This window comes from Melozone crissalis, unplaced genomic scaffold, assembly GCF_028551555.1.
Source record: "Melozone crissalis strain CALT ecotype California unplaced genomic scaffold, PUWL_Pcris_2 ptg000038l_1, whole genome shotgun sequence".
Taxonomy (NCBI): Eukaryota; Metazoa; Chordata; class Aves; order Passeriformes; family Passerellidae; genus Melozone; species Melozone crissalis.
Window position 1 is genome coordinate 4,109,829 of NW_026535816.1, and position 26,950 is coordinate 4,136,778.

Consider the following 26,950-nt stretch of genomic DNA (forward strand, 5'->3'; position numbering starts at 1 on the left):
AGAGAGTGTGGCTAGAGCAAAACATGGTCTCCTAAATAAATAAATAAATAAATAGATAAATAGCTTTTAGACATGCCTACAGTAGAAAGGATCATTTACAAACAGAGAGATGCTCTGTAACTGAGGAAACAATAATATCCTACCCTTAAAAACAAATAAATCAAAGCCATGGGCAGAGGGGCTCAGCCTGGTGAGCAGGATGGTTTGGGTGTGCTTCAGACTGAGAGGAAGGAGAGAGAGTGGCTAAAGCAAAACATGGCCTCCTAAATAATTAAATAAATCAATTAAATAAATAAATAAATAGCTTTCGGACAGATCTACAGCAGAAATGAGTGTTTACAAACAGAGAGATGCTCTGTAACTGAGGAAACAATAATATCCTACCCTTAAAAACAAATAAATCAAAACGTATAGTTTTTAAACTGGGGTGTCCATTGCCTTTCTGTTTACAAGATAATGGTTCAAAAATCTAAAAGACTCTCTCAATTAGCCATTAACAGCCATTTAAAGGGTTATTTACCTCTTCTTCCTCCTTTAATCATTTTCGCATCTTTACACAGTCTGTAAGTACTCAGGGTTAATTGGAGTTTTGGTTGAGTAAAGGCTGCAGAATCCGACCCAGAGAATCAAAAGCTGTCTCCATTCACTCAAACAACAGCAGAAAAGCCGTTTGAACCAATTCAGATGTAAAGGCATGCAACTCCAGAGATTTGCAAGGCAATGGCGGGGACACTGCCAGGCAAAGTCAGTAGCAGAAGCACACAGGTTGTCATATCGAGTCAGATCTTTCTCCTTTTCACAAACATTCACATTAATGACAGTAGCTGAGGACTACTCCAGTTAGGGTGGGTGTATTTTATCTAGTTGGGTGTTATTGCTGTGGAAGCCCTTCAGGTGTGTTTTATCATTCCCAGACATCTCATTGCCCGTGTGTCCTGTAGGGAGCCCAGGTTCATTAACCCAGCGGTGGTGTGATGAACACTTTCTCTTCTTTTTGTGCTTTCCACAGCCAAGTCGGTGACTGTCACTGGGCCAGTGATGTTTTTCCCCTTGGGGGACTGATAATTATATGATTATCTAGAGTTTATGAACCTCTCGAAGATTCAGACACCATCAGGATACTGCTGATTCTCACTGTGGTCTTCACATTTCATCAGTCATTTGGGGAATATGCAGAAGTGCTGATAAACTTGTGGGTACCACAGGATCCAGTCGATCAGATGATGTATTTACTTTTTGGTTGACTGAATTCTGCTCAATGGATGACACTTGAGGGCAAGGTAACATCAGAGAGGGAAGGACCCCTCTGAAAAGGAGCCTCACTGAGTGGGGTCTTGAGCCATGTGGGACTAGAAACACATCACAAGCTTCCAGCTCTACTAAAGTAATGCTAATGCTCTACTAAAGCAATCAGTGCCATCCCAGAATGTTTATTTGTCTTTATTCAGTGCAATGAGTGTGTTTAAGTCAATGATTTTGACCTCGGATTTTTTGTGGGTAGTTTGGACACATTGATACCAGTATGGGTGTGGAAAAATTAGAGATTGCTTTAGGGATCTTTAATTGCTTAAAAAAATGGCTCATGTGTGCTTGAGACTGAGAGGAAGGAGAGAGTGTGGCTGAAGCATAAAATGGTCTCTAGATAAATAGCTTTTAGACAGATCTACAGCAGAAACAGTGTACAGCAGTCGTATGGGCGTGGAAAAATTAGAGATTGCTTTAGAGATCTTTAATTGCTTCAAAAATGACAATATAAAGAGATGCCTAGTGAAATAAACAGCAAGAACTGTGTATTCAGGATACATGTATATAAAAGCATTACTAGGAGATAATCTGATAATCTGATAATAATTCCACTGGAAGAATTGCTTGGTATAAGTGTATGCTTTAGTCCTCTGACAAGAATCAGCAATTGACAGCCATACAAATGAAAAAAAAGCTTAAATAGTAACAATAATGACTACCCACCACTGGTCCAAGCAGAGAAATTATGTTGTAGTCTTTTTCATTGGGTTTTAAATTCCTATAATGGAGGTTATGTTTTAGCTATTGTGAAATGTTTGCAGTAGAGAGATAAATAAACAAAATACAAGAGATAAACAAGTGTTAAGGGCTGTTGCCATAGTGAATTTTAGGCTACATGGTCCCATCAGTAAGCACATGTTTTGTTTATAATCTAAAAATTTAATAAATGGAAATTATTATTCCCCATTTCACATTCATGCTATTGCAGCTGTCTGTGAATAAATTATCTGCTGTGCTGTCACACACATATGGGAAGGTGTGAAACTGTGCTCAGCTTCATCACCTCATCTCATAATAATTTGAGTATTATTGTATTTTAAACTTCTGATACCCCCTTTAAATATCCTTTATGTTGGAAATCTGTAACAAACCCCAAAAGCAGTACTGAAATGCTGTGGCAGTATTTCCTCACTGATTTCCTAAGTGAACTGTTTAAAGATTTGCTGTAAATCAGGAAAGATTATTTGAAATTAATGGGGCATTGTTAGGCTATGCAATAGAGAGTAAATTCCCAAAGCAGTTACACATTTAAAATAGAAATATCAGTTTTGACTGTACATGCCAAGCATTTTTTCAAAAGTAGATCTGCAATAATCACAGGGTATTTTTTATACAATGAAGCTGAGTAAGGGTTTTAGCTCATTTGTGTCTACTCAAACATGAGAACATTCTGACACAAAGAGACCCAAAGGGCAGAATAGAATGCCAATTTTTTAAAAATTCAAATCACCTGTGGTAATGACATATATTTCCTATCATCTGTCAAAGCTCAAATCCTGGCAGTATTCACATTAAAAATGTAACTACATGACTATACTGCATTTCTCCACAATGTAATTATCTCTCATCTATGCCGAACTCTTTATCATTGTCATTCTAATCTGAATGAAATTATGCAAATTAGCATTTCACTTCAAATTAATCTTTGTTTCTCAAGTGCCATTCTTCTTCTTGTTATTAAAGGCTAAGTCCTTCTTCCCAGCAAGTAATCTGCTAGGATTATTTGTGTGAATAAAATGAATGATATTTCAGACAACTGTCAGTGCACCTTGTCTCAGTCCCACAGATTTTCACTGAAACTGTCATTGGCATGTCTGTGAAATCAGAATCTCCCTAACTCTGCCTTAATTAGGACAAGCATAAACATTTAAGGTCAAGTATTGGTTTAGAAATACAATGGAAAGATGTCCAGAAGCTGACATTTACATTTCCCTATTTTAAAAAGAGAAATTATTCCATTCTTTTAGCAGGCAGGCACGTTGTGTGTTTTCTGCTTTGCAAACAATGATTAATTCACAGCACGAGCAGGGGATTAGAGGCTGATTAACCAAGTGCCAACTTCTGAACTCCTGAGGCCTTGAGCTGACCCTGCACTGTGAGGGAGCCCCAGAGCTGCCCTTGCAGCCCCACATTTCACATCCAGCCCCAAATCCTGCAGGCCTGGCTGCTCTCTACCCTGGCATTGCTCTGGGCTCATCTGCTCCAGGCAAAGGAGCCAAAACTGCACAAAACCCCCCAGGATGGCTCTGTCACCCTGCTCAGTGCAGATCCTTTGAGTCCCAGTGTGACCAGGAAGGGCACTGGGGAGACTGGTGCCCCACATTTCACATCCAGCCCCAAATCCTGCAGGCCTGGCTGCTCTCTACCCTGGCATTGCTCTGGGCTCATCTGCTCCAGGCAAAGGAGCCAAAACTGCACAAAACCCCCCAGGATGGCTCTGTCACCCTGCTCAGTGCAGATCCCTTGAGTCCCAGTGTGACCAGGAAGGGCACTGGGGAGACTGGTGCTGCCTCTGCCATATGGTTCAGGGCCTTCCATTTCTCTGTCATGAGTGATGAAGCTGTTTCCACAATTTAATGATGCAACAAGGGATTTGGGTGGGGGTTTTGCTTGATAAAAGGGGGCCTCAGATGTGTGACAAAAATTAATAATGTATCCAAGCCCTTATTAAACTGGATTAGGTGGCGGGAGGTCGGCTCTTACATATTAATGCTTCATGAAGGGCTCCTAATAGGATTTAGTGTGAGGAGCACAGAGACACATCCCCCTCCTCCCATACACACATAGCAATGAAAATAACCTGCTTTATCTTGATTTAAGAAAGCCAAATAAAGCTGTTGTACATGGCTTCTGGCCACAGACTCAGTTCAGTTTTAAGCAATTCTCCTATGAAGCACGTTCAGCCTAAGGAACAAGTGTTCCTCTCTAATGGCAAAGGTGGATTATTGTCTCTGGTTTTTGGGTGGCTGAGCTCATCTACCACTCCAATATTCATGGCACAATCCCAGTTTTGTTAGCCCTGTGCTGTTTCATGCAAATTAAAGGCCCAATTCAGAACAGAACACTGCATTCTGTCTATCATTTAGGAAAACATAAATTGTCAGGTTGAGCGTTTCACAGGGGGATGTTTACAGGAGATGGGTCAAGAGTCATTGGGAAAGAGCCTGTACTAGAAGTAAATCAGAATGACTGTGTGTGCCACAGAATAGCCAAAAAGTGTCTCCCCATGATGGCTTCAGTTCTGCTTAGTTAATTTGAAATACATAAATATAAGTTAAAGTTAACAAAAGCAGGGTTATTACCACCAAAGGGGTACTGGGGACAGCCAAAGGTGACACAGAAACTCCATCATCAGGAGGCATGAAAAGGCACTTTATTATTAGAAATCTACAGTTCTTATGGAAACAATGGTGGCCCTAAGACCTGATTGGCCTTCAGGAATCTTCTGTCATGCTAGTGGTGAACTATGAATAGCACAATCTGGAGAAACATGTCACAGACATATTTTCTGAAAAATCCGTTTGCCAGGATTTTTTCTCCTGAGAAGCTGAGAGGCCTCAAAGTAAAAGAAAAACAATAATTATCTGCTGCTGTGAAATGCAACAGGTGCATCTGTGATTGGTCCATGTTGGTCCTTTCTAATTAATGGCCAATCACAGTCAGCTGTGTTGGGACTGTTGTCAGTCACAAGATTTTATTATCATTCCATTCCTTTCTTTTCCAACCTTCTGATGTCTCCTTTCTCTTTCTTTACTATAGTTTTAATATACCATTTTCTTTTAATATAATATATATCATAAAATAATAAATCGTGTTTCCTTCTGAAACATGGAGTCAGGATTCTCATCTCTTCCCTCATCCTGGGACCCCTGTGAACACCACCAGAGAATCATATCTGTAAACAACAGTTACAGAAAGAGAGATAATAATTGGTTTTTTTAATTCTTTCTCTGAGCTTTTTCCCAACTTCCCAGGAAATCCTGAGACAGCTATGTCTCTCTCTGTTCAGAGGGTATGTGATTACCACAGGGTTATCAGAGTGATTACAGACTGAAAAAGATGACTAGACTAAGACAAATATTATCAGGAGTATTTAGGTTACAAAGGAAATGATCAAGTGAGATGATAGGTATATATTTTTTAAAAAAATCAATACAGGTAGTGTAACCAAATCTTCCATTTATCCTTGACTAATTTTTTCAGGACTAAATCTAAAATTTTCCAAATTTAGCCCTCCTTGTTGAGATATAACTACAGGAGTAGGGTTATGTTTGAAATTTGAGCTTATTTTTTACATTCCTTCCTCCATTGATGAAAATCCTTTGAAATCTTTATCTGTATAAAATCCACTACACAGCTTTCCTAAAATTACACCAGATAACTTCAGAAAATCCTAGAATGGTTTGGTTTGGAAGGGACCTTAAAAAACTCCCAATTCCAACCCCCATGTCAGGACACCCCTTTCAGAACGAGCTGATAAAGAAACTTCTTATTTATTAGGATTATATCATCCCAATATGTCAATGCTGTCAAATAACTTTGCCCACAATTCTCTTCTAATCCTGAGTTTCCGCAAATCCATACTGCATTAACAGTGATATCTAAGAAATAATTAAATAATTAAATAACAATAATTAAATAATGATAATGATAGTAGTAGTAGTAGTAGTAGTAGTAGCAATAATAATAATAATAATAATAATAATAATAATAATAAACAACTGTCTCTGAAACAAAACCCAGGGATGCTTCTGAGCATTAATAGCACACACTCTGTGCAACAGGTATCCTTAATCACCTCTACTTGCTTTGTTACTTCAGTCCAAAACAATTTGTACACTGGGTTTGATGCAGCAAAATGTTATTTAGGTTGTTTTCATTGCATAAAACCACTAATGTCACTGTCATTGTGCTCTGAAGGAATCTGCCTTTGCTCTGAGCAGTCATAACACAATCAGCTGTAACCTGTGCCCCATAAATCAGAAAACACCCCAAAAAGCAGTACAGATACCCAGCTTTTGAGTCCAGCACATAGTAGTTATCCTCCCAAAAAACTCCAGAAAACATTTTAAAATTAAACCTACAGGTGATTGCTGTGATAAGTGTGTTATATATCTCTAAATCAGTTGATCCACAGCATGTTGGTAAGGTGATTTGAGTGAGACAGCCCTGATTTGAAAGATTATTTAGCAGGTTACATATTTAAAGAGCAAGCTGTCCCAAAGCTAATGAGCTAGAAGGAATGAGTCAGAGCTTTATCTAGACATATATAGAAATAATGAGCTGTAAAACAAAACCACAGGTTGAGAGATTCCCCTGCTGAATTCAGTCAGGAAAGAGGGAGGATTGGTAGGGTGAGCACAGGAATGAAGGAAAAAAGCAAGACAAGGTGTAGAGCACCTGATTTGCTTAGTGGCGCAAAAGAAAATAGGATTGAGGTTGTGGAAACTGAAGTGATTAAAACCATTAAAATAAAACAACATGGGTAGAAGACATATACTGGATATATGTCATATATATATATATATATATATGTATGTCTTCTATATATAGAAGTTATATACTGGATATATGAAGCAAAAAGTTGAAAAAGGAAAACTACTAAGTAGGCCAAATGCTGGTTTCTGAAAATCTGTTTCTGAAAGGATAATGTAATGCACTTGCTGGTAAGAACAACAATTTGAATTTAATGACCCAGGGTTCTTTTACATTTAGCACCCATTCCAATGATGCTGTCATCCAGCAGTGCTCAAGTTTTTATAAAATGCACACTGACATATCAAAAACCAGGTCTGTGGACAGGCAATGAAAAACACAGCCTGAACACTGTTTGTGGGCTTGGTGGAATCAGTGGCATCAGTGGGGTTTGAAGAAGGCAGAAATGTAGAGGACTTCTTCTTCTGGCTTGCTGATTCACGTGGGTTTAATCTTTGCATGGCGTTTCACACCAGTGCTTGATGCAGCCCCTTGAATCCTCTGTTTTGCCAAAAGTCTCGTGAATATTTTGGGGTTTTTTCATCTTCCAACCTGGCAGATCGAACCATTGCAAATTCAGGCCACCAAAATGCACATGTTCTGTATCAAACTCTGAGAAGGCCCTGATCATCACACCTGGTACAGGTAGAAATGTGCTTTGTAAGGAGGGAAATGTGTCAGTTAGGCCCTGAAATTTCCATATATTCAAAGAAAAATCCAAGTTGAGGAGTGGATCACATACTGTCATTAACAGAAGAAAACATTCTGAAAAGCTGCTGTAAGCCCACAGACATTCCAGCTAGGTCCTCTCTTGCTTCTTTCCAGACATTGTGTTTCACTGGAACAAAATGAAGTAATTTAATTCAGCCTTGAGCCTTGCAGCTCCTCTCAGACAAAACATTGTTTGGATTGTGTGAAAATACAGCAGAACCATGTCTGTGTTGTGTACAAGGACTCTCCCAAAAATCACTGTTCAATAAAGAACAGCAAAGGAGAGGCAAAATCCAGCCTAGGTTTTTATACATATTTCATAAAATAAGTCTTTCTTCAATGTATTTAATGTGATTTCTGTAAGGAAAATGGCAAACCAACTCACCAGCTTGAATCCAAATAAATTAAATTTATTTTATAATGGCAGGTTTTTTCATCTAGTCTTTAAACTGTGTTGGGAAGACTTCAGAAGAAAGCTTGTGTTTTCAATCCTCTTTGTTTTCTACATTATTTACCTAACAAATTTACCTAATGAATTTACCTAATGAATTTGTAACTGTGACTTATTTACAAATCAAGTATTTGATCAATACGCATACTTCATCCAATGAAAATAATGTCCTCTAGAATATGATCAATATTCATGTGAAATTGTCAAATCAGAGGTTGTTCAGAAACAACCAGAGTTTACATTTCCTATAGGTTCCTGTTTACAGACAGAGTAGACCAATTTATAATATTTTGAATTTAATTTATTGTAGTGGTGCAAAATGCTTTCACACACATCCCCACACACCCACCCACACCCTATGATTCCCTAGAAAATGAACAAAATAATCAAACTTTCCTACTCAGCAGATAGATGTTCCATGAAATTATGATCAGTGGCACTTTGGAGGGAAAAACTATTCAGTTCCACTCCTGAATTAATTTTCTATGGAAGCCATTGAATGCTTTCTATACTTTTGTATTTTTGAATCCAAATCTGTTCAAATACATGCAATGGTGTTTTGTAGTTGTAAGTGACCAAGGCTTACTGTTCTTTAATTATTTTGAATTTTAATGAAATTATGTTAATAATTCACTGATAGAGCCTATATTTACACTTCTTAAAACTACAGCATTTTCTTGTTTAAAGGAATGTTTAAAAATTCATTTTAAATATACAGAGTTACTTTTCAATCTTTTTTAAAGGACAAATTTAGTTAAGGTACTTCATATGCCTTAGAAAAGATTCATTCTATTTCTATTTCTAGACTGAGTAGACTCAGTCCCAAAAATCAGAATCTAACATTGATCTTCAGTGTTTTGTTATTATCCAGAGAATAGAGACGTCAATATTGTGGAACTCATCAAATATATTAAAAATTGACACAAATGAAAATGCAGGAGGCTCAGATGAGGAATTGATCCCACCACATACACACCTAAAAGGGCCTTTAGTTTTATGTTCCATGAATCCTTTGCAGCAATTTTCATTGCCAGTCCCGGGGGTAGAGGATGCCTCTGATGAGGGCTCCTCGCTTCCAGCTGTCCTGTGTGTAACTGGATATTCCATCCATCTGCCTGTGCCCTGTGCCCGGCTCGCTTTGGGAGCTGACTCTGCTTCCAGCTGCGTAACTAAATCTGTAAAACTCTGCAGAATATCTGTAACACTGCAGAGCGCCCGGGGAATGTGAATTTCCTGACAAAGGAGGATGGCAACAGGGCTGCTGCACAGATGCAGAGGTTAGAAATCCAAAATTACACTTGTTTTTCTTTTGTTTAAAAGAGAAAAATGAGCCAGTTGACTAGGAACCCAAACAGATTAATTCCCCCTGCAACCTCATTCCATTTTAAACCCTTCTCCTGAGCTGTCAAAGTAATTTCCTTTCTCTTCTCCTATCCCAAATGTCTCATATTCAAATATTATTTTGCTGTTATTACTCCTTATATTGCAGGAGGATTAAGTCACAGTTCATGACCTTTGAGGCCAGGGTCAGCAAAACACTGAAGATCAATGTTAGAGTCTGATTTTTGGGACTGAGTCTGCTCAGTCTCAGAGTAGAAATACTTCTACTCTAGAGCAGAAGTAGAAATAGAAATAGAGTAGAAATACTTCTACTCTACTCAGAAATAGAAAAATAAAGCATAATTTTCTGTTTAAGGACTGCTTGTGGTCACTTATGAGGACCAGAATTTATTGGGGTTTTCCCCCTCTCTTTGACACACTACTACCGTATTTATTGTGTTCTTCTGTATGTGTTTATTTTCTTCCAGGTGTAGTTGCACAGTTGCTGATTTTGAGTCAGAAAGGAATTTTTTTGCAAGGCTAGGGGCTGCTGCAGACATGTCATGGCATTTTAATTCCATCCTAATGCAATGGCCAAGAATTATGGCAGGGCCATTGCTCTATCTCTGTGCTATAACTCCAATTTCCCAGAGTTTACCCTCAGTCTGGTAAAGGTTTTGCTTTGTGCCATGGCATTGAAACCTTCTGTGGGGTTTGGAGCGTGCCCAGGATGAAATGGATTTCCAAGGGTGCCTCGGGATGGAAGTGCAGCCTTGGCTGAGCTCAGCCCGGGGACTCCAGAGCCCAGCTGTGCAAACACATCTGGACGAGGCACCGAGGGCACAGCAGCTCTAAAAATGTGTGTCCAGCAAGGGCCACAGCTCCTCACTCAGTGTGACACCAGAACGCCAGGAGGGCAAAGTGGCGCTTGTACAAAATTGTACAAAATGGTACAAAACCGTACAAAAATGTACAGATTGTACAAAACTGCAGTGGAACAAACACTCCTAAACAAACTGGAAACGACACTGGAACCACACACACACTTAATTTGCCATGGCAACATCAGAAATCTAAACTTGCTAACCCACTGCTGGAGTTAGCCTCATAGGAAAATTGAGCAAGGTGCTCTCATTAAACATAAAGCATCACAAATGACTAGCTTAATAGAAGAAAAAAATGTAAGCAAAAAAGAAAAAAAAATAGCACAATTTGAGGGTTTGATGTGTGAGTCAGCAAAATGGTTTAGAAATGCCCTAGGAACAATCAGAATGTTCCATTTCCCAACTAAATATATTAAAATGTGAGCTGCATTCAAATATATTTTGATTGACTGTAGCCCAAAATAAGTTTTATTTGATCTAAATAATAATAATAAATATTGCTAAGTGAGATATTTAAAGCAATAAAAGAGTAAGGCTTTACAAAAAACAGCACTGTATATTGTTAGGTAGTATTTAGTATTTATGGAAATAAAGCTAAGAAGATTAAGGGGCCTTAAGGAGAAATGCTTATGATATTTATGATTGTGTGCTGAGAGATACAAAGCAAATATAGGAAGATTTATTTGCTCTTGATTAAGAGTTATAGAGGAAATGGACTCACTAAAATTGCCATGCATGACATTACTTCTAATAGGGACTCACAAAAAGCATCAAAAAGCCATTTCTTGCAAGAATCATAATTTAACTCTAACTTATTCTGCTTTCAAATCATTAGATTTTTGGGGAGAGAGGGGAAGTCATTGTTATAAAGCATAGTTCAGAGAGAGAATTGGCTCCCAAGTGATGCTGCAGAATTATTTCATCACCCACACCCTGGTGTAAGCGAATATTCACCAGTGCTTGTGTGTCTAAATGCAGGCAGGATTTCAATGTGGAGGAAGCATGTCTCTGACCATTCCTTCAGTCACTTTTTCCTGGTCTTGAGAAGGAGCAGACTCAAGGAAAGATCTTCTCTTCAGTGAACATGAGGACAGAGGCAGCTCTGGGAAAATCAGCTTTCAGCTGTGTGCAAGTAGAAGCTGATTTCTGATACAGGATTAAAAAACTTGAGGGAATTTCCTTGAAGAAGCATTACCTACTGCAACAAATCTCATCCTTGTAAAGAGATGGCATTTTTAAATATTCTATTTTCACGTGGTTTTACCAGGACAAGACACCACTGGAGTTTATGTGAACATAAGGAGGTGTTAAATTCTAAGGAAATGAAGTGCATGTAGATTTGGAGTAGAAATTACACATTAAGAAATCAAGAGTAGAAGACAATTTAGGTCAGAATGGTCCTCACAGTGCAACACAATCAGGTACCAGCAAATGTATGGAAGATGCTGACAAGCAGAGCCAGAAATATTCTGTACAGACAGGTAAATATTGTTTTATTGACCTAGAGATCAAAGGGAGCACAATGAGGAGAGGAGATTTAGGGCTCTTTAGCCCTAAAGATTCCTTACCATGCCCTTTAATATGGTCAAATAAAAGTGGATATACTCAGCTTGCTATTTGAAGATTTGTTTCAGACTGTGATTCTGCATACATGTGAAAAATGCCAATAACTTGTTTTTAAAGTTTTAAAAGTTTAATAGTAATAAAATGGTTATAAAAAATAGTAATACAATTAGAGTAATAATAATTTGGACAATTTGGACTAGGACAATATGAGACAATAGAGAAAAAGAGTTACGGATGTCCAGGTACCTCTTTCTGGGCAAAAGAAGCCCAAAAAAGGACACACATTAACAGAGGATTAACCCTTAAAAGCAGCAGCCTGTTGCATATTCATACACCTCATACATGATGCATAAATTCCATTCAAACACAGGATTCTGTCTGGGCAGTGTCAGCTTCTTCCTCCAAATCTTAGCAGCGTCTTCAAGTTGGGAAGAAGTTCGTTTCTTCTGAAAAGGGAGCAATAAATTCTCTTTCTCTAAAAGATTCAGGTGTCCTGTGCCTGCTATCTCAGTGCGAGTCCTTTCTTTAAAAAAGCACCCTACATAACATCGTTTCTATTTTACCATTTTTTATAACCTACAACTATATTTAACACACTACTTAAGAGAATTAATGCAGCATCACTTTCTAACACAGCACATATAATGTTCATTTCAATATTTGCAAAAAAAGCCAGTCATAAAATAAATGCATTTTTCACAATGCAGAATGTGGAATATTGTGCCTTTGAGGAGGATTTTCATCCTGCATCTTTAGCCCAAGGTCTGTTTCTCAGTGACTCATGGCACTGCACCAGTTTCTGAAGAACACAAGTGGAGGTCAAAGGTTTCTGTCAAATCAGTTCCACATCAGATACTCTGATGTCATATGTCATCAGATTTATATTTGCATTATGTAGCTTTAGACAAAAAAAAAAAAGACACAATAATGCTGGGGAAAAGGTTTCCTCCTACAAGAGGTGGATATTAATAGAATCAAATAAAAATTCAATCAAATCAGTGGAATTGAAAATTAATCACCACGTCATGCATTTATTTAGACTTTGTAAGGTGCTTTATTTCAAATTAGGGTGCTGTGGAATCAAATTGAGAAATTTTCAGTGAGTAACCCCTGAAAAAACAGCTGTCAGAATTATCTGGTTTCTATAGATATATGTTTCCAGATTGATTATCCCTTGTGTGTAAGAAAATCCCAGCTCTAAAATTCTTCCCCATGCTTTTGGCCTGTGTGAAAGTGAATTCTGTTCTGCTTTATAAGGAGTGAATGTATGGTGTCACTTTCTTTCAATTAAAGCACACGAGAAAATCTTTGCTGACCATCTGTTTCAGCACACCCTTTGGAGACAAATTCTAACTTTGTTTCCAGAGGGTGGTGAATTCAACCAGATTTGGTTGAAATTAGTGTGAAAATTAAAGAGAATGTATAGGGAAATTAATAGGGAATATATAGGGAAATTAGAAATAGAGAATATATAGGGAAATTTATAGGGAAATTGATATCTATACCTGTGATTGTATAAGATATATTTCTTTAGGAAATGATGCTAAATAGATGAACACATCCATGTTTGGTCTTACAAAACAGATAATTGCACTAGATGGAAGCAGGCATTTTTCCAGTGCAGTCAGTATATTCCCCATATAAAGAACAGTATCATATCTATATCTGTGATTCTATAAGATATATTTCCTTAGGAAATGATGCTAAATAGATGAAAACATCCATGTTTGGTCCAACAAAACAGATTATTACACTAGATGGAAGCAGACACTTTTCCAGTGCAGCCAGTATATTCCCCATATAAAGAACAGAATAATATCTATACCTGTGATTGCATAAGATATATTTCTTTAGGAAATGATGCTAAATAGATGAAAACATCCATGTTTGGTCTTACAGACAGATAATTACACTAGATGGAAGCAGACATTTTTCCAGTGCAGTCAGTATATTCCTCATATAAAGAACAGTATAACATCTCTACCTGTGATTGTATAAGATATATTTCCTTAGGAAATTATGCTAAATAGATGAAAACATCCATGTTTGGTCTTACAAAACAGATTATTACACTAGATGGAAGCAGACATTTTTCCAGCGCAGTCAGTGTATTCCCCATACAAAGAACACATGTAGGAAACACCCATACTGATACATGAGCATATGTGTGTAGAACAAATCAGTGGGGAGAGCACAGAAGTCACTTCCTTTCCCCTTTCTGCTGCCTTTGCAGGGTGTTTGGTGCTGCTATACTGCTGACATCTTCCCTGAACATGCTGATCCCATCTGCAGCCAGGGTGCACTATGGATGTGTCATCTTCGTGAGGATCCTGCAGGGCCTTGTGGAGGTATGGAGACCTGTAAAACCAGTAAATGTAATAGCGTTTGTTAGCCTTTAACTGGCAGCTGTGGCTCTGCAAGGAAGATAGAAATGGTTGTAAATTTATTACTGATGGTGAGTGTAAAGGATTTCAATGTATGAATTACTGCTGTTTGGTTTTCCTTCAGCTATGAAATGTCATGGGAAAATGAGAAGCCAGTGAGATATGCATTTAGCACTGATGTTTCACTGAACTCCTACACTGCATAAGGCTGATACTGGTGTAATTCTCAACAGTTACTTGTTGGTCAGCATCACAGAGTAAATATTTAACAAAAACCTAAGGTTATATTTTAAGTCCTGGCCATGACATGCTTTTGTTGGAATGAATAAGAGATTTACCATAATTTAAAAGAGGGAAAAAATAATTGAGCCTTTCCCCTTTTTCCATTCGCCTTTTTCCTTTCCCCCTTTTCCTTTCCCCTTTTTCCTTTCCCCTTTTTCCTTTCCCCTTTTTCCTTTCCCCTTTTTCCTTTCCTTTCCTTTCCTTTCCTTTCCTTTCCTTTCCTTTCCTTTCCTTTCCTTTCCTTTCCTTTTTATATAACTTTTATATAGGTTATTTTATATAACCTATATTAAATATATATAGATATGGTGTATATGCATATACCATAATTTGCATATACCATAAATAATCACAAATTTGTGTACATTTGTACATCTTAATCAGGAATTACTGTACATTCCATATAATATCTTCTAAAATTTCAACACCGCTGGTTTAATTTTTCCACTGCTAAGTTAAAGGCTGGTTTTGAAGAGAGACCTAAAAGGTAGCTGGTTTAAAATCAAGTCATATAATATCATTCAAATACTTACTTTATATGCTCAAGTAGGTTTATTAAAGACAGAGGGAAAAAACTTCTCTTAAGGGTATATTTCTAAATGTTTATAGATCTTGTTTTCTAGTTGTAGAGCAGTGTCACTTTAATCAGTATTTCCTAAATTTTTCTTTAAATGTTAGGTAAAGAAAATAAGGGTTGGATAAATGGGTCCTGCATTAGAAAGACTTCAGAGAATCTGTGTTGCCATCCTTCCCTTGACTCTGGTTCTTGTGCACTAATGCTCTTTAATTATTTGGAATTCTTTCCTGGAAGGGGGAGAGCATGTTTTATATTTGTTTAATTCAGTCTCTTTAATGATTTGAAAAGGAAACATGGTTTATATTTGTTTCATACGGTCTCTGTAATGATTTGAAGTGACGCACAAAACCCAGCTTGAACAGATACTGACGCTTTTCTGTGGCTGCGCTCAGATTTTGCTGTAAAGGTGCAAAAAAAGCATTCTCAACCTCTTGCTGATAGCGATTAGAGACAAAAGCTCATGCAAAGACAAGCGAGTGAGTGCCTGACCAGCTTTAGCTAACCTGTGGCACCCCATTTCCCAGGGGGTCACCTACCCTGCCTGCCACGGCATTTGGAGCAAGTGGGCCCCCCCATTAGAGAGGAGTAGGTTAGCAACCACCTCCTTTTGTGGTGAGTAACTCTGCCTTCCTGCCCTCCCTCCATCTGTAGTGCATGAGTGTGTTGAAACTGATTTTTCCCCCCCTGCTGACCCACGTGTGTTGTTTTGCAGGTTCCTATGCAGGAGCTGTGATTGCAATGCCTTTGGCTGGGATTCTGGTGCAATACACTGGGTGGTCTTCTGTGTTCTATGTGTATGGTATGCATTTCTGCTCCTCTCACCCCAGGATCGTGGCACCTTCCTCTACCCTTTCCAAAAATGTAACGGCTACTGTTAAGAGGACAAAAAACCCCTGAGAAGTGGGACTTTTAATCTAAAAATACAGCCTAGAGAAAAGAGCAATGAGAGAACAGAATTTAAAGAGAGGAGTATGTGAGGAAGCAAGACAATGAAATAAGAAAAGCTAGCTCACCTTGAAACCTCCATCACTTTTAGCACAAGCAGTGCAAACTTCTGGGCAGATCTGTAGTATCTCTGCTCACATTAACACCTCTCACACTGACAAAACTGCACATTTAGAGTGCCTGCCCTGAATAAGTTGTCCTGATTTTTATCTGAAGACCTACATAACTTTATCCACACCAGTTATGTTAACCGACACTGACAGAAAAGAATGCCCCAAGGGAATTCAGTCTGTGTTTGTGTGAATTAAGTGGAAGCATTATAGGAATTTAATAAACTACTCAGGAAGTGCATTGCTATGTTGAAAACGTTGGCAGAGTCTTCTATTCTGTAGGTAAAAATTTAGTGCAGTAATCAAACATCCCATGAAGCTGGATGGGCCTTCATTTACAGCTTGGTGAAATGAAATGGAAGCTGTTTCATTGTACCAATTGATATTAAGATCAGTGAATATTCACTTACAGTGAAATAATCCTGTAAACAAAGCAAAGACTACTTCACTGTGCTATAGTTCTACATGGATTTTGCACAAGTATTATTCACAGGACCAAACTCTCTGTTGTAGAGTTATCTCTGCTGAGAGAACTCAGTGAAGAAGCACTGACAAAAATCAAAAATTGCCATTTAAATTTGTTGTAATTCTTCACAGATTTTTCTTCCTTGTTTGCTGCTTTATTGTGCATTTCTTTTTCAAGTCTTTCTTTCTGTTCCCAAGGGAGCTTTGGTATAGTCTGGTACATGTTTTGGCTTTTGGTTTCATATGAGAGTCCTGCAAAGCATCCCACAATCACAGATGAAGAAAGGAGATACATAGAAGAAAGCATTGGAGAGAGTGCCAACCTCCTAGGTGCAATGGAAGTAAGAACATTACCCACACACTGGTTTCCAATCAGATAGTAAGAAAAATAAACACCCCAGCAACCAAATAAAGACAACAACAAAAAAAATCAAACACTCACCTTAGGATTGAAAAGTGTATTTTGAACAATTTGAGCAAATGTGTTCCTGGGGGATGGGAAGATCTTAAATCTGCTGGTGGATTTCTGGGTGGATTCTGCTTTTGCACTAAGAGAGCACAGTTCTTCTGGCAGATGACCCATGGAATTTATGCCTCTTTGTCTACTTCAAATTACAAAAAAGAGGTACAGCTACATTTGAGACTGCAACTTTATTTAGACTTTTCTTATATCTTGAGCTGAAAAAGTCAGTTTCCCTCCTATATAGTAATTTCTGGAAGGTTTTCCTCTTCCTTTCCTTCCTATATAGTAATTTCTGGAAGGTTTTCCTCTTCCTAAAAGCAAACTGCAGGAAAAGCACTGCTCAGTGTCTCTTGAGGTCCCCAGAACACCAGAAAATGCCCTTCCTTATTATTTTATGTTTTGTCTGCCAGAAAAACTGCAAGTTGCAATAGAGCATGCTTTGAGATCCATAAGAACATTTCCCATTATTGCAGGGAACAATTCAGAACAATTCCCATTATTTCTCATTTTGCAGGAGACATGTTACCAAGCCTCTCATAATCTTAGTTCTGTAATGGTTTAGTTCTCAAGAACCATGTATGACCTAAAAACCATGTATGAACCCTGAATTTTCCAGCCACTTAACACTCCAATTGTGCTAACTAATAATCATCTTATTTCTGTAACTGTTGAAAAGTTTTAAAGAAACTATTGCCATGGTTGTTCACTGACTCAGGAAAATAAAAAAATAAATATTTAAGCCTCACTTCATCTGCTTAAATTTTTACACCACTCATTCCCAGTAGACCCCATCATATTTCCTATTTGGTCAGAACACTGGTTCTTGATTGAACTCAGGAATTAACAATTTTTGACTTAGTAAAAACTTGGTTTAGTATTAAAGAAGGAACTGAAAATATTACAGAGTCATTTTTGATAGCTGAAATTTTTAGATGCTATTGAGGGCCTGTCTCAGTTGCCATTCAACTGCATTCAGTAGGGCTCATGGTTTTGAAAATCTGATATGAAATGAGTTACTTTGAAAGATGCCCACACAATTCTAAATTGCACTGTACAATTTCTATTTTTTACTGTGGCTTTTTGATTAAACATTTTTTTCAAAGTGATTATCTTGTATCAATAGTTTGGTTGCTTCTAAAATATTTAAGCTGAAATTCTTCCCATTCCATCAAGTTTGGGAATTAGATTTTCTGGCTGGCTTCTCATTAATTAAGTCACTTCATCCTTACTTCTCACTTAAGTGTAATTTAATAGATATACAAGGTGTTGCACATATCTATCTATAGGCTGTTGTTTTGTTTTTTTGGTTTTTTTTAAGAAAAGGCAGTATTCAAATCAATAGTACACTGAATTCAGCCTGAATTCTTGCTGGAGTGATTTTCCAGCCCTTATCTGGGTATGGATCCTGTGTTTGGATCAACACAGATGGGTGGAAGCTTGGACTTGTGGACAGGTGCTGGGACTCAGCAGGGTTCTCCATCTGCCTTTCTTTATTTTTTTCTTTCTGCAATTTATTTTAAAAATACAATAATGCAAACAAAAAATATATTGACCAAGCAGTTTCAGCTGAGACTTGATTAAAAAAATAAAAAGGTAGAATACTGCAATTAAGGTTTAAATGCTAAAATACCTGTTTGCAGTAAATCTGAAAGAAATAATGTAGTTAGTGTCAAATATAACTGTTTCCTTACATGCAGCAATATTGTCCTTTAAAGACATTATTATTTTAACACACTCTTATTTTGGTCTAGTGTTTATGTACATATTTATATGACTGAGATTAAAGCACTTGTACATGAGAGTTGTGGTACAATTAAGTATCACCGAGTTTCTCCATTTGTGCATTTTGTGGTAACATTTATATGCTGTGCATAGTTGTGCTTGTTGGACCACAGCTAAAGAAAAGGGGAAGGAAAGATGGAGAGCTGATAATGGCCATCATGGTAACTGGGTCCCATTTCTGTGTTTCAGAAATACAAAACACCATGGAGGAAATTTTTTACATCTATGCCAGTCTATGCAATAATAGTTGCAAACTTCTGTAGAAGCTGGACTTTTTACTTGCTGCTAATTAGTCAGCCTGCTTACTTTGAGGAAGTGTTTGGATTTGAAATAAGCAAGGTATGTAAAAAGAATGTGAAGCTTTTACCCTAACTAAGTAAATATCAGAGCTAGTATTTGTAGCATTTATTAAGAAGTATTGTAAAAAGTATTGTGGTATTACTACAATTAAGTATTGTAGGATTTATTAAGAATAGGAAAGTTTTACACATCTTTATGATGGATTTACACCTTAAATCCTACTCATCCCAGTTCCTGTTTCCTTGACCAGTATGAACAAGTGACAAAGAGTGGGATAGGGAACGGTGGAGGCAGAGTGAGATTTAGTGATGATTTAAAGGGGTTGCAAGTTAAGTGCTCAAACCCAGATTGTGCCTTGTATTAGAAATGTGTCAGCAGACCCATCACACTCTGTCCCTGATGCCAGGGGTTGCGGAATCCCACCAAAGCTTCTAGAAAACGTTGACAAAGGGATTTTTCCAGGTGTCTTTTAAAAAGCAGGGCCATCTTGTTCTAGGAAGACAGTATAATTTGTGTATATATATATATATATATATATATATATATATATATAACCTTTGTATGGTTATATATATATATATATGTATATATGTGTATATATGTATATATGTGTATATACATGCATACATGTATGTAATGTGTGTATATATATATATACATATACATACATATATATATATATATATATATATATATATATATATATATAATTTTAACCTTTCTATATGCGCCTTTAATGTGGTGAGAGCTGCTCCCCCTTTCTCACTCAGGAAGGAGCAAAGACAGAGGCAAAGTGTGAGGTGTAGGGGTGATCTGAGGCTCCATGGGGTTCGTGTGAAGTTTGCACCAGACCTGGGAGGTAAATACGAATAACAGATATATAATCTATTGGAGAAGTCCATATAATCTATTGGAGCAGCCATCACAAAAGAACTACCTCTTGTTTTGCCATGTATGCTGAGCACTTTGAATACCACCAGTGGATATTCAGTATTTTGTGTTTCAGTACATACAAAGCTTTTCAGACACATCTTTTGCCCATGTACACTTTGCAGCCTGGTCAGAAAGCAAAGACAAATGGCCATTGTGTGATGATGATCCACAGGGAATCTGTCTGGGCATGTGAGCCTTGCTGCAAAGCTGCACTGAGCGCCGAAAGAAATGCAGCAATTCAGTTTTACACCTTTGATTGTGAATTTTCTGAAAATTCTGACACGAGGACTGTAAGTGAGGGGGAAAAATCTTTAACTTAAATATAAACTATGAAAACAATCTATAAACAACAAGTGTCATGGCATCAGAAGTTCTTAAAAATTCTCACTGTACTTCATAAAATAAAATAAAAGACTAAGTTTTAACACAGAGTGTGATATTGAAAAGAAATAATTAATTAGCCGCTGAATGCTTCAGAAAATGAAGAATCAAAATTTTCTTATGGTTTGTACTTTTCTAATTCTAATTTTAATTTCAGGTGGGTATCTTATCTGCTGTGCCACATTTAGTGATGACAATTATTGTCCCTATTGGGGGACAAATTGCTGACTTTTTAAGAAGCAGGCAGATTGTTTCAACAACTAATGTGAGGAAGATAATGAACTGTGGAGGTAAGTCTTTCTGTTTTACTTAAAAGTTTCTTGAAGGAATTTGATGCTCATACTGTGTTCTGTGTAGAATAAAGAGACAAACTGCACAGCTGTATGTTCTCTGGAGGAAACACTTTCTGCATTTTTTATGCAGTGCAGATGTGGTTACTAAATAGAAGAAAACACAGGTGCTCTCACTGGCCATTTCCATAGAGTTATTTGGAATTTGGAAAACTATTTGGACTATTAAAGAAATAGATGAGGTTTTGGAGGGGAATTTGCCAACTCTTAGCCACTTACTCAGCATTAGCTCCTAATTTAAACACCCTCTGCACTGAGAGAGCCCAGACAGGTACCTGAGATTTCAGCCTTGACTTCTGAGGTGCCAAAGCCTCTTTAGCTGTGGCAAGGGCTGGAAAATTCACACTCAGGTTACCCATGAGAGCTGACTGGAATGGCCCAACCACATCACAAGTATTTATTTTCATCTTACAAATGACAGAAAGTGGCAATAAATTAGCATATAAGGAGTAAAATAAGTATTATTTGAGAAAGGTGGAACATGAGTTTTTTAGAGATGAAAGAAATACCTGATTGTGTCCCACTCTGAAGTAATGTTTTATTTGTGTTCCTATGGAATGTCATGGCATCCTAAGGCCTGCAGTGTTTGAGAGGGAATGTAACTCCATGTCTGGTTTTATTTAATATTTCACCAGGTTTTGGTATGGAAGCAACTCTCCTTCTCGTGGTGGGATATTCACACAGCAAAGGAGTGGCTATTTCATTCTTAGTGCTTGCTGTAGGCTTTAGTGGATTTGCCATATCTGGTAAGATTCTATTATATTAAACTATTTTATCTTAGGAGACAAAACATCTATCTTTGCTTTTATTCATGGATAGTAATTAAAAAGCCCACTCACTTCGGAATTCCCAAAGGACATTATTTATTTAAATATATATTTATTTAAATATATATAATATTTAAATATGTATTATTTATTTATATTATTTGTGGTCATTATAAAGGAATGTACATTTGGTATTACAGATTTTATATTAGATTATTTCTGTTCAAATAATTCAATCTTTTCCATGTTCATTGCAGTAAATTAGACTCTCTTCTCATTAAGATGCTAATGTACATTACAGATTTTTCTTGAAATCAAACATTAAAGACAAATGGACTGGTATTACATAATACCCTAAATTTACACATCTTTGTTTAAATAGAAATTTGGGGGTTTTCCCACTGTATACTGGTTATTTCTTTGTTAATACTGTATTATTTTATTAATTTGGGGCCTGATAGTATTATATTATTTTGGGGCCTAAATACTAGGATTTGTTTTCTGAATTAAAGTTCAGCTATTGCCCTTTCCTGCTGATTCATCAACCCTTTGCCTTCCCCCTTTCCAAACCCAAGTCAGCTGGCCTCCCCTTGTTTTCCCACTGTGATTTTTGTATCCTCTCCCATGCTGGCTCCTTATGTCCCAAACAGGCTCTCTTTCATTTTGTGCCAAACATCCAAAATCTCCTCTAATCAAATCTGTCCTTAACGTCACACATTCTTCTTTTGGACAATTTGGGAAGTGTGTTCCACCTTCCACAAGCTGACCACATCACACTGCCTGCCCTTTCCATTGTACCATCTGTATCCAAAGGTTTGGGTTCTGTGTTCACTTATTTAAGTATTTATTTTGGGAACAATTCATTCTGTCTCTTTATTTAAATAGTTACTGCATACATTTTCAACAGAACTGTGCTGCTGAAAATGTAAAAGAACAAGTAAATATCTTTCAAAATCAATTAGTAATTCAGTTATAGATACTATTTTTTTCCTCCAATTTAACACTGAGGAATAGAAAATAACTCCCTTCTGCTGGTCTATATAACAAAAAGAAAAATGTGGGCAATAGGAAGAGAGCATGTTACACACAGGAAGAAGAAAAGACATGTTATTTACAGCATGAAATAGTCATGAAAAGGACAGTGAAATGCAAATTATTTCCTTGCCTAAATATCTTCTGGGTTCTCAACTCCACACAGACACTGCTGGGAGGTTTTGGGGTTTTCTTCTGTAGTTTTGGGTGAAAATTAACCTGGTATCCCTTTAAAATATTTCCTTCAAAGAAAATGAAAACCCAGAGTCTCTCTAGGAGTATTTAAGCATTGTAAGTCTTTTAGAGATAAAGAAATGCAATTAAGCAGCCCAAACATGTTATAGCAAAAATGTCATGTCACTTTTCTCAACTGAAGCACTGCTCTGCTCTTGGTGTGAACACTCACTGACCTTTCTATTGCAGGATTCAATGTCAACCACTTAGACATTGCCCCAAGGTATGCTAGCATTTTAATGGGCATTTCTAATGGAGTCGGGACCCTGTCTGGAATGGTTTGCCCTATAATTGTTGGAGCAATGACAAAGAACAAGGTAAATGGAAATACCATTCTCAAACTTTCCAGTTTGGTACAACTGGTTTCAAGAGAAAGACCTTTCTATGATACAGCTTGCCAGGATATCCTTGCTGGAGTCTGGGACTTGCATCCAGGGATGCAAATTTGAGGCATGCTGCACTGTATGCCCATTAGGTTGATGCTTTTGTGGGCTGATGAATTTTTCAAAGAAAGATGGACATAAATATTTCTGAAATGGACACGTGAGTGTTTTAGCTGTGCTCTCACAAGCTCAATCCCTAATTTAAATCTTGCAGCTCAGAAGAATTAGGTAAATCTATGTGCTACTCTGGTTGGGCAAATTTCCTCTTTACAGACATGTGAAGACTGGCAGTATGTCTTCCTCATTTCTGCTTTTATTTCTTCTTTACAGACTCACGAAGAATGCCAGTATGTCTTCCTCATTTCTGCTCTAATTTCTTCTTAACATATTTGTGAAGAATGCCAGTATGTCTTCCTCATTTCTGCTTTTATTTCTTCTTTGCAGACTCGTGAAGAATGGGAGTATGTCTTCCTCATTTCTGCTTTAATTTATTCTTTACATATTTGTGAAGAATGGCAGTATGTCTTCCTCATTTCTGCTTTTATTTCTTCTTTGCAGACTCGTGAAGAATGGGAGTATGTCTTCCTCATTTCTGCTTTAATTTATTCTTTACATATTTGTGAAGAATGGCAGTATGTCTTTCTCATTTCTGCTTTTATTTCTTCTTTGCAGACTCGTGAAGAATGGGAGTATGTCTTCCTCATTTCTGCTTTAATTTATTCTTTACATATTTGTGAAAAATGGCAGTATGTCTTTCTCATTTATGCTTTAATTTCTTCTTTGCAGACATGTGAAGAATGCCAGTATGTCTTCCTCATTTCTGCTTTAATTTCTTCTTTACAGACTCGTGAAGAATGGCAGTATGTCTTCCTCATTGCTGCTTTGGTGCACTATGGAGGTGTGATCTTCTATGGCATATTTGCTTCGGGAGAGAAGCAGCCCTGGGCAGACCCTGAACAGACAAGTGAAGAGAAATGTGGCTTTATTCATGAAGATGAACTTGCTGAGGAGACAGGGGACATTACTCAGAATTATGTAAATTATGGTACCACCAAGTCTTACGGTGCTACGACCCAGGTCAATGGTGGCTGGCCTAATGGCTGGGAGAAAAAAGAGGAATTTGTACAAGAGGAAGTACAAGACTCATACAACTACAAGGAAAGAGATTATTCATAACAAACCTAAATATTTGGTATATTTTGTAGTGTTTGTGATTAAATTCATTGTGATTGTTTGCACACAGAAATAAAATGTGGTATAAACATGTAAACACATATCAAACAGGAAGGTCTTACTGTAAAAAAAAATACATCAAAGTGCAATCTGTATGAGTTGTGATGTTATCACTTTCATTAAGTTATATTTGTTCTATAAACATTAGAGTTTTAAGGGTTTACTGGTCAAAACTATAGAGGCAAGTAGATACTTTACAGCATACAAGAGCTAAAACTCATAATTACAGATTAAAGCACAACTAAGCAACCAAGTTGGCACATCTAATGCTCTTTTTAGAAAGCCAAAATTACTTGATCATTAAAAATGCACTTATATATTTGTTACACTGTATTGAGGCTGTGTTAAAGACACACATTTACTCAGTGCAATGTAGGAGTTGTGTGTTTCACCCAGGACAAGAGCTTTCTTGAGGAAGAAAGGCTGAGTCCCAGGCGGTGACGAGGATTGATCCAGTTCCCTTGCTGGTAATTGCATCAAGCCTAAAGAACAAATAGGGCATATTGTGTGTTTATGGTGATTACATGCTGCAGGCTACTCTGTGATAAATAAAGGAATTATTTAGGAGTTTTATACTGAATGTTTTGGGCACAAATCTTTATTTCTGTCCTTTACAGAATGTCATGAAAATATAGACGTTGTCGTGTTCTTCCCTGCATTTATCAACTAATATAAAAACAGTATAAAGTATTGAGTCTGACTTTTCAGGCAGCCTGGTAAATCCCTTTATCAAAATACAAGCTTTATTATTCTATTCTTTGCAGTATATTCTGAATTTGTACTGGTGTCTTTAAAAAGAGAAAAAATAACCCAATATAACATAGAAAAGAATATAGTATTTTACAAAATTCCAAAGAGAAGTTTACTATGAGCAAATAGCCCTATAAAAAAAGATGCATTTGTTTTGCAGGATATTTTGAAACCAATAGAAGAAACAGAGAATAATTTAACCCTTATTCTTCCCTTAATAGCTTTCATATTTTTACACATTGTGCCACAGTTGTATACATAGATATGTTTATTGAAGATACTGTAATTATAGAAAATCTTGTTATTTTAGAAATCCCTGAAATAAAAGATGTATTTGTCTTTCAATCAAACCTAATAATAATAATAATGGACACTGAATATGAGTAACATAAGGTCTCACACTAAACCAAAGTGGTAAATAACTAGTGTTGGGTTGAAAGAAGCCAACAAGCATCACGCTTGTCCTTTGAGCATAACTCAACAGTGACTGCAACATTAGTGTACCAAGCAATAAGTGCAATGCATTATGAAGTGCATAACCTTCTAGATGATATATTAACCTACATTTAGCTTGTTGTATATACTTGGGGTTGTTGGGATTGAACCAAACTGAACCAACTGGAGTTAGCAACGCCAGACCACTTCTTAATACTCTAAAATAACAACAATGATCCATTTCTTAATCCAATCCAATGAATATTATTGTATGTAATAATCCATTCTGGATTCCTGGTCTGTTCATTGTATTGTGCTAGTGATTGGAAACCCTGCTACCGCAATATACAACTTGAGGATTGTTTTTTCTCCTTTTTTTTAAATGCAAATCATACCTTGACCTTAAGAAAAGAAGTATTTTGCTTTGTGCCTCAAAGTGATGTAAAACGTGACCATAGCTTTTGCTGTGTTTAATGAAAAAAGATGTGGACTGTGTCACTTTTGTTGCTGCAAAAAGTGTTAATAAAATGCTCTATTTATCCTTTTATATAAAAAGGACCACTAGAGTTTCTTGTAATTTTTGAATGGGTTTCAATGTAGATGACTACAGTTATAGTGACTGCAGAGCACATTCTGCTACTGACATGGAGAGAGTTTCTCAGCTGGGAGCTCTGCTCCACACCCAAACTTTCACATTTTCTGTTCTTGCTCCAGCCCTGTGGTGGGAGAGGCACCTGTCCCCAGATGTTTGTGCTCCCAGGAGGATGGCTGGCATAGGTGTGCAAGGAGGATCAGTGTGAGAGATGCAGTGAACCCAGGAAAGGCAGATTAATCTGTGTTAGCGAATAAGATGGCACAGATGAAAGAAAATTAAAAGGCACGCATTGCTGTTTGCGAAATTTTTCCTTTTCTCGATTATCCAACAAGGCTCCTTAACTGAAATATACTACTTTCCATCCATTTTCAGATAAACCCCACAGCAATCAGTAACTTTAAGAATTCCTATATTAAATAATAGGTATTTTTCTAATAAAATTTTTGCTTTTCAATAATTTTCTTTCACCAAGTAGAATAATGCAGAAACATCAAACTGAGCAAAAGGCTTCAGAACACTAACCACAGCAGCAACAGGCCCAGTGCTTCTCACCTGAAAGATTCAAAAGTAGGACAAGTAGGGGCTTCAAAATTACTGCTGCATTTACAGCTCAGAAAATACAAACTAAATAAAAATCAATTCTTCTTAATTTTCAGAATCTCACAGGTTCTCTATCCTGGAATTATTTAAATAATTTCCTTTCATTAAATATAGGTAGGGGTTTTTTTCTTAGCTTGAGACCTTTGAATTATGTAGAACAAAGGAGAGGCTTTAATCCAGGCATTAGACACTGCACTGTTCAGCCAGCTACACCTCAGTAAGGACCTGAAAATTGCC

General features: G+C 37.1%; 1 protein-coding gene across 1 annotated transcript in view; it reads left to right on the plus strand.

Moving 5' to 3' along the window:
* Window positions 1-26,076, plus strand: part of SLC17A6 (solute carrier family 17 member 6) — a 32,893-nt gene extending 6,817 nt beyond the window's left edge. Inside the window, exons 4-12 of the mRNA XM_054283610.1 lie at window positions 13,946-14,060; window positions 15,480-15,567; window positions 15,668-15,754; window positions 16,674-16,816; window positions 18,910-19,059; window positions 20,492-20,624; window positions 21,320-21,430; window positions 22,907-23,034; window positions 23,944-26,076. Of these exons, the coding sequence (XP_054139585.1) occupies window positions 13,946-14,060; window positions 15,480-15,567; window positions 15,668-15,754; window positions 16,674-16,816; window positions 18,910-19,059; window positions 20,492-20,624; window positions 21,320-21,430; window positions 22,907-23,034; window positions 23,944-24,276 (1,288 nt within the window). The 3' untranslated portion in view covers window positions 24,277-26,076. The remainder of the gene's footprint in view (window positions 1-13,945; window positions 14,061-15,479; window positions 15,568-15,667; window positions 15,755-16,673; window positions 16,817-18,909; window positions 19,060-20,491; window positions 20,625-21,319; window positions 21,431-22,906; window positions 23,035-23,943) is intronic.
* Window positions 26,077-26,950: the final 874 nt, after the last annotated feature.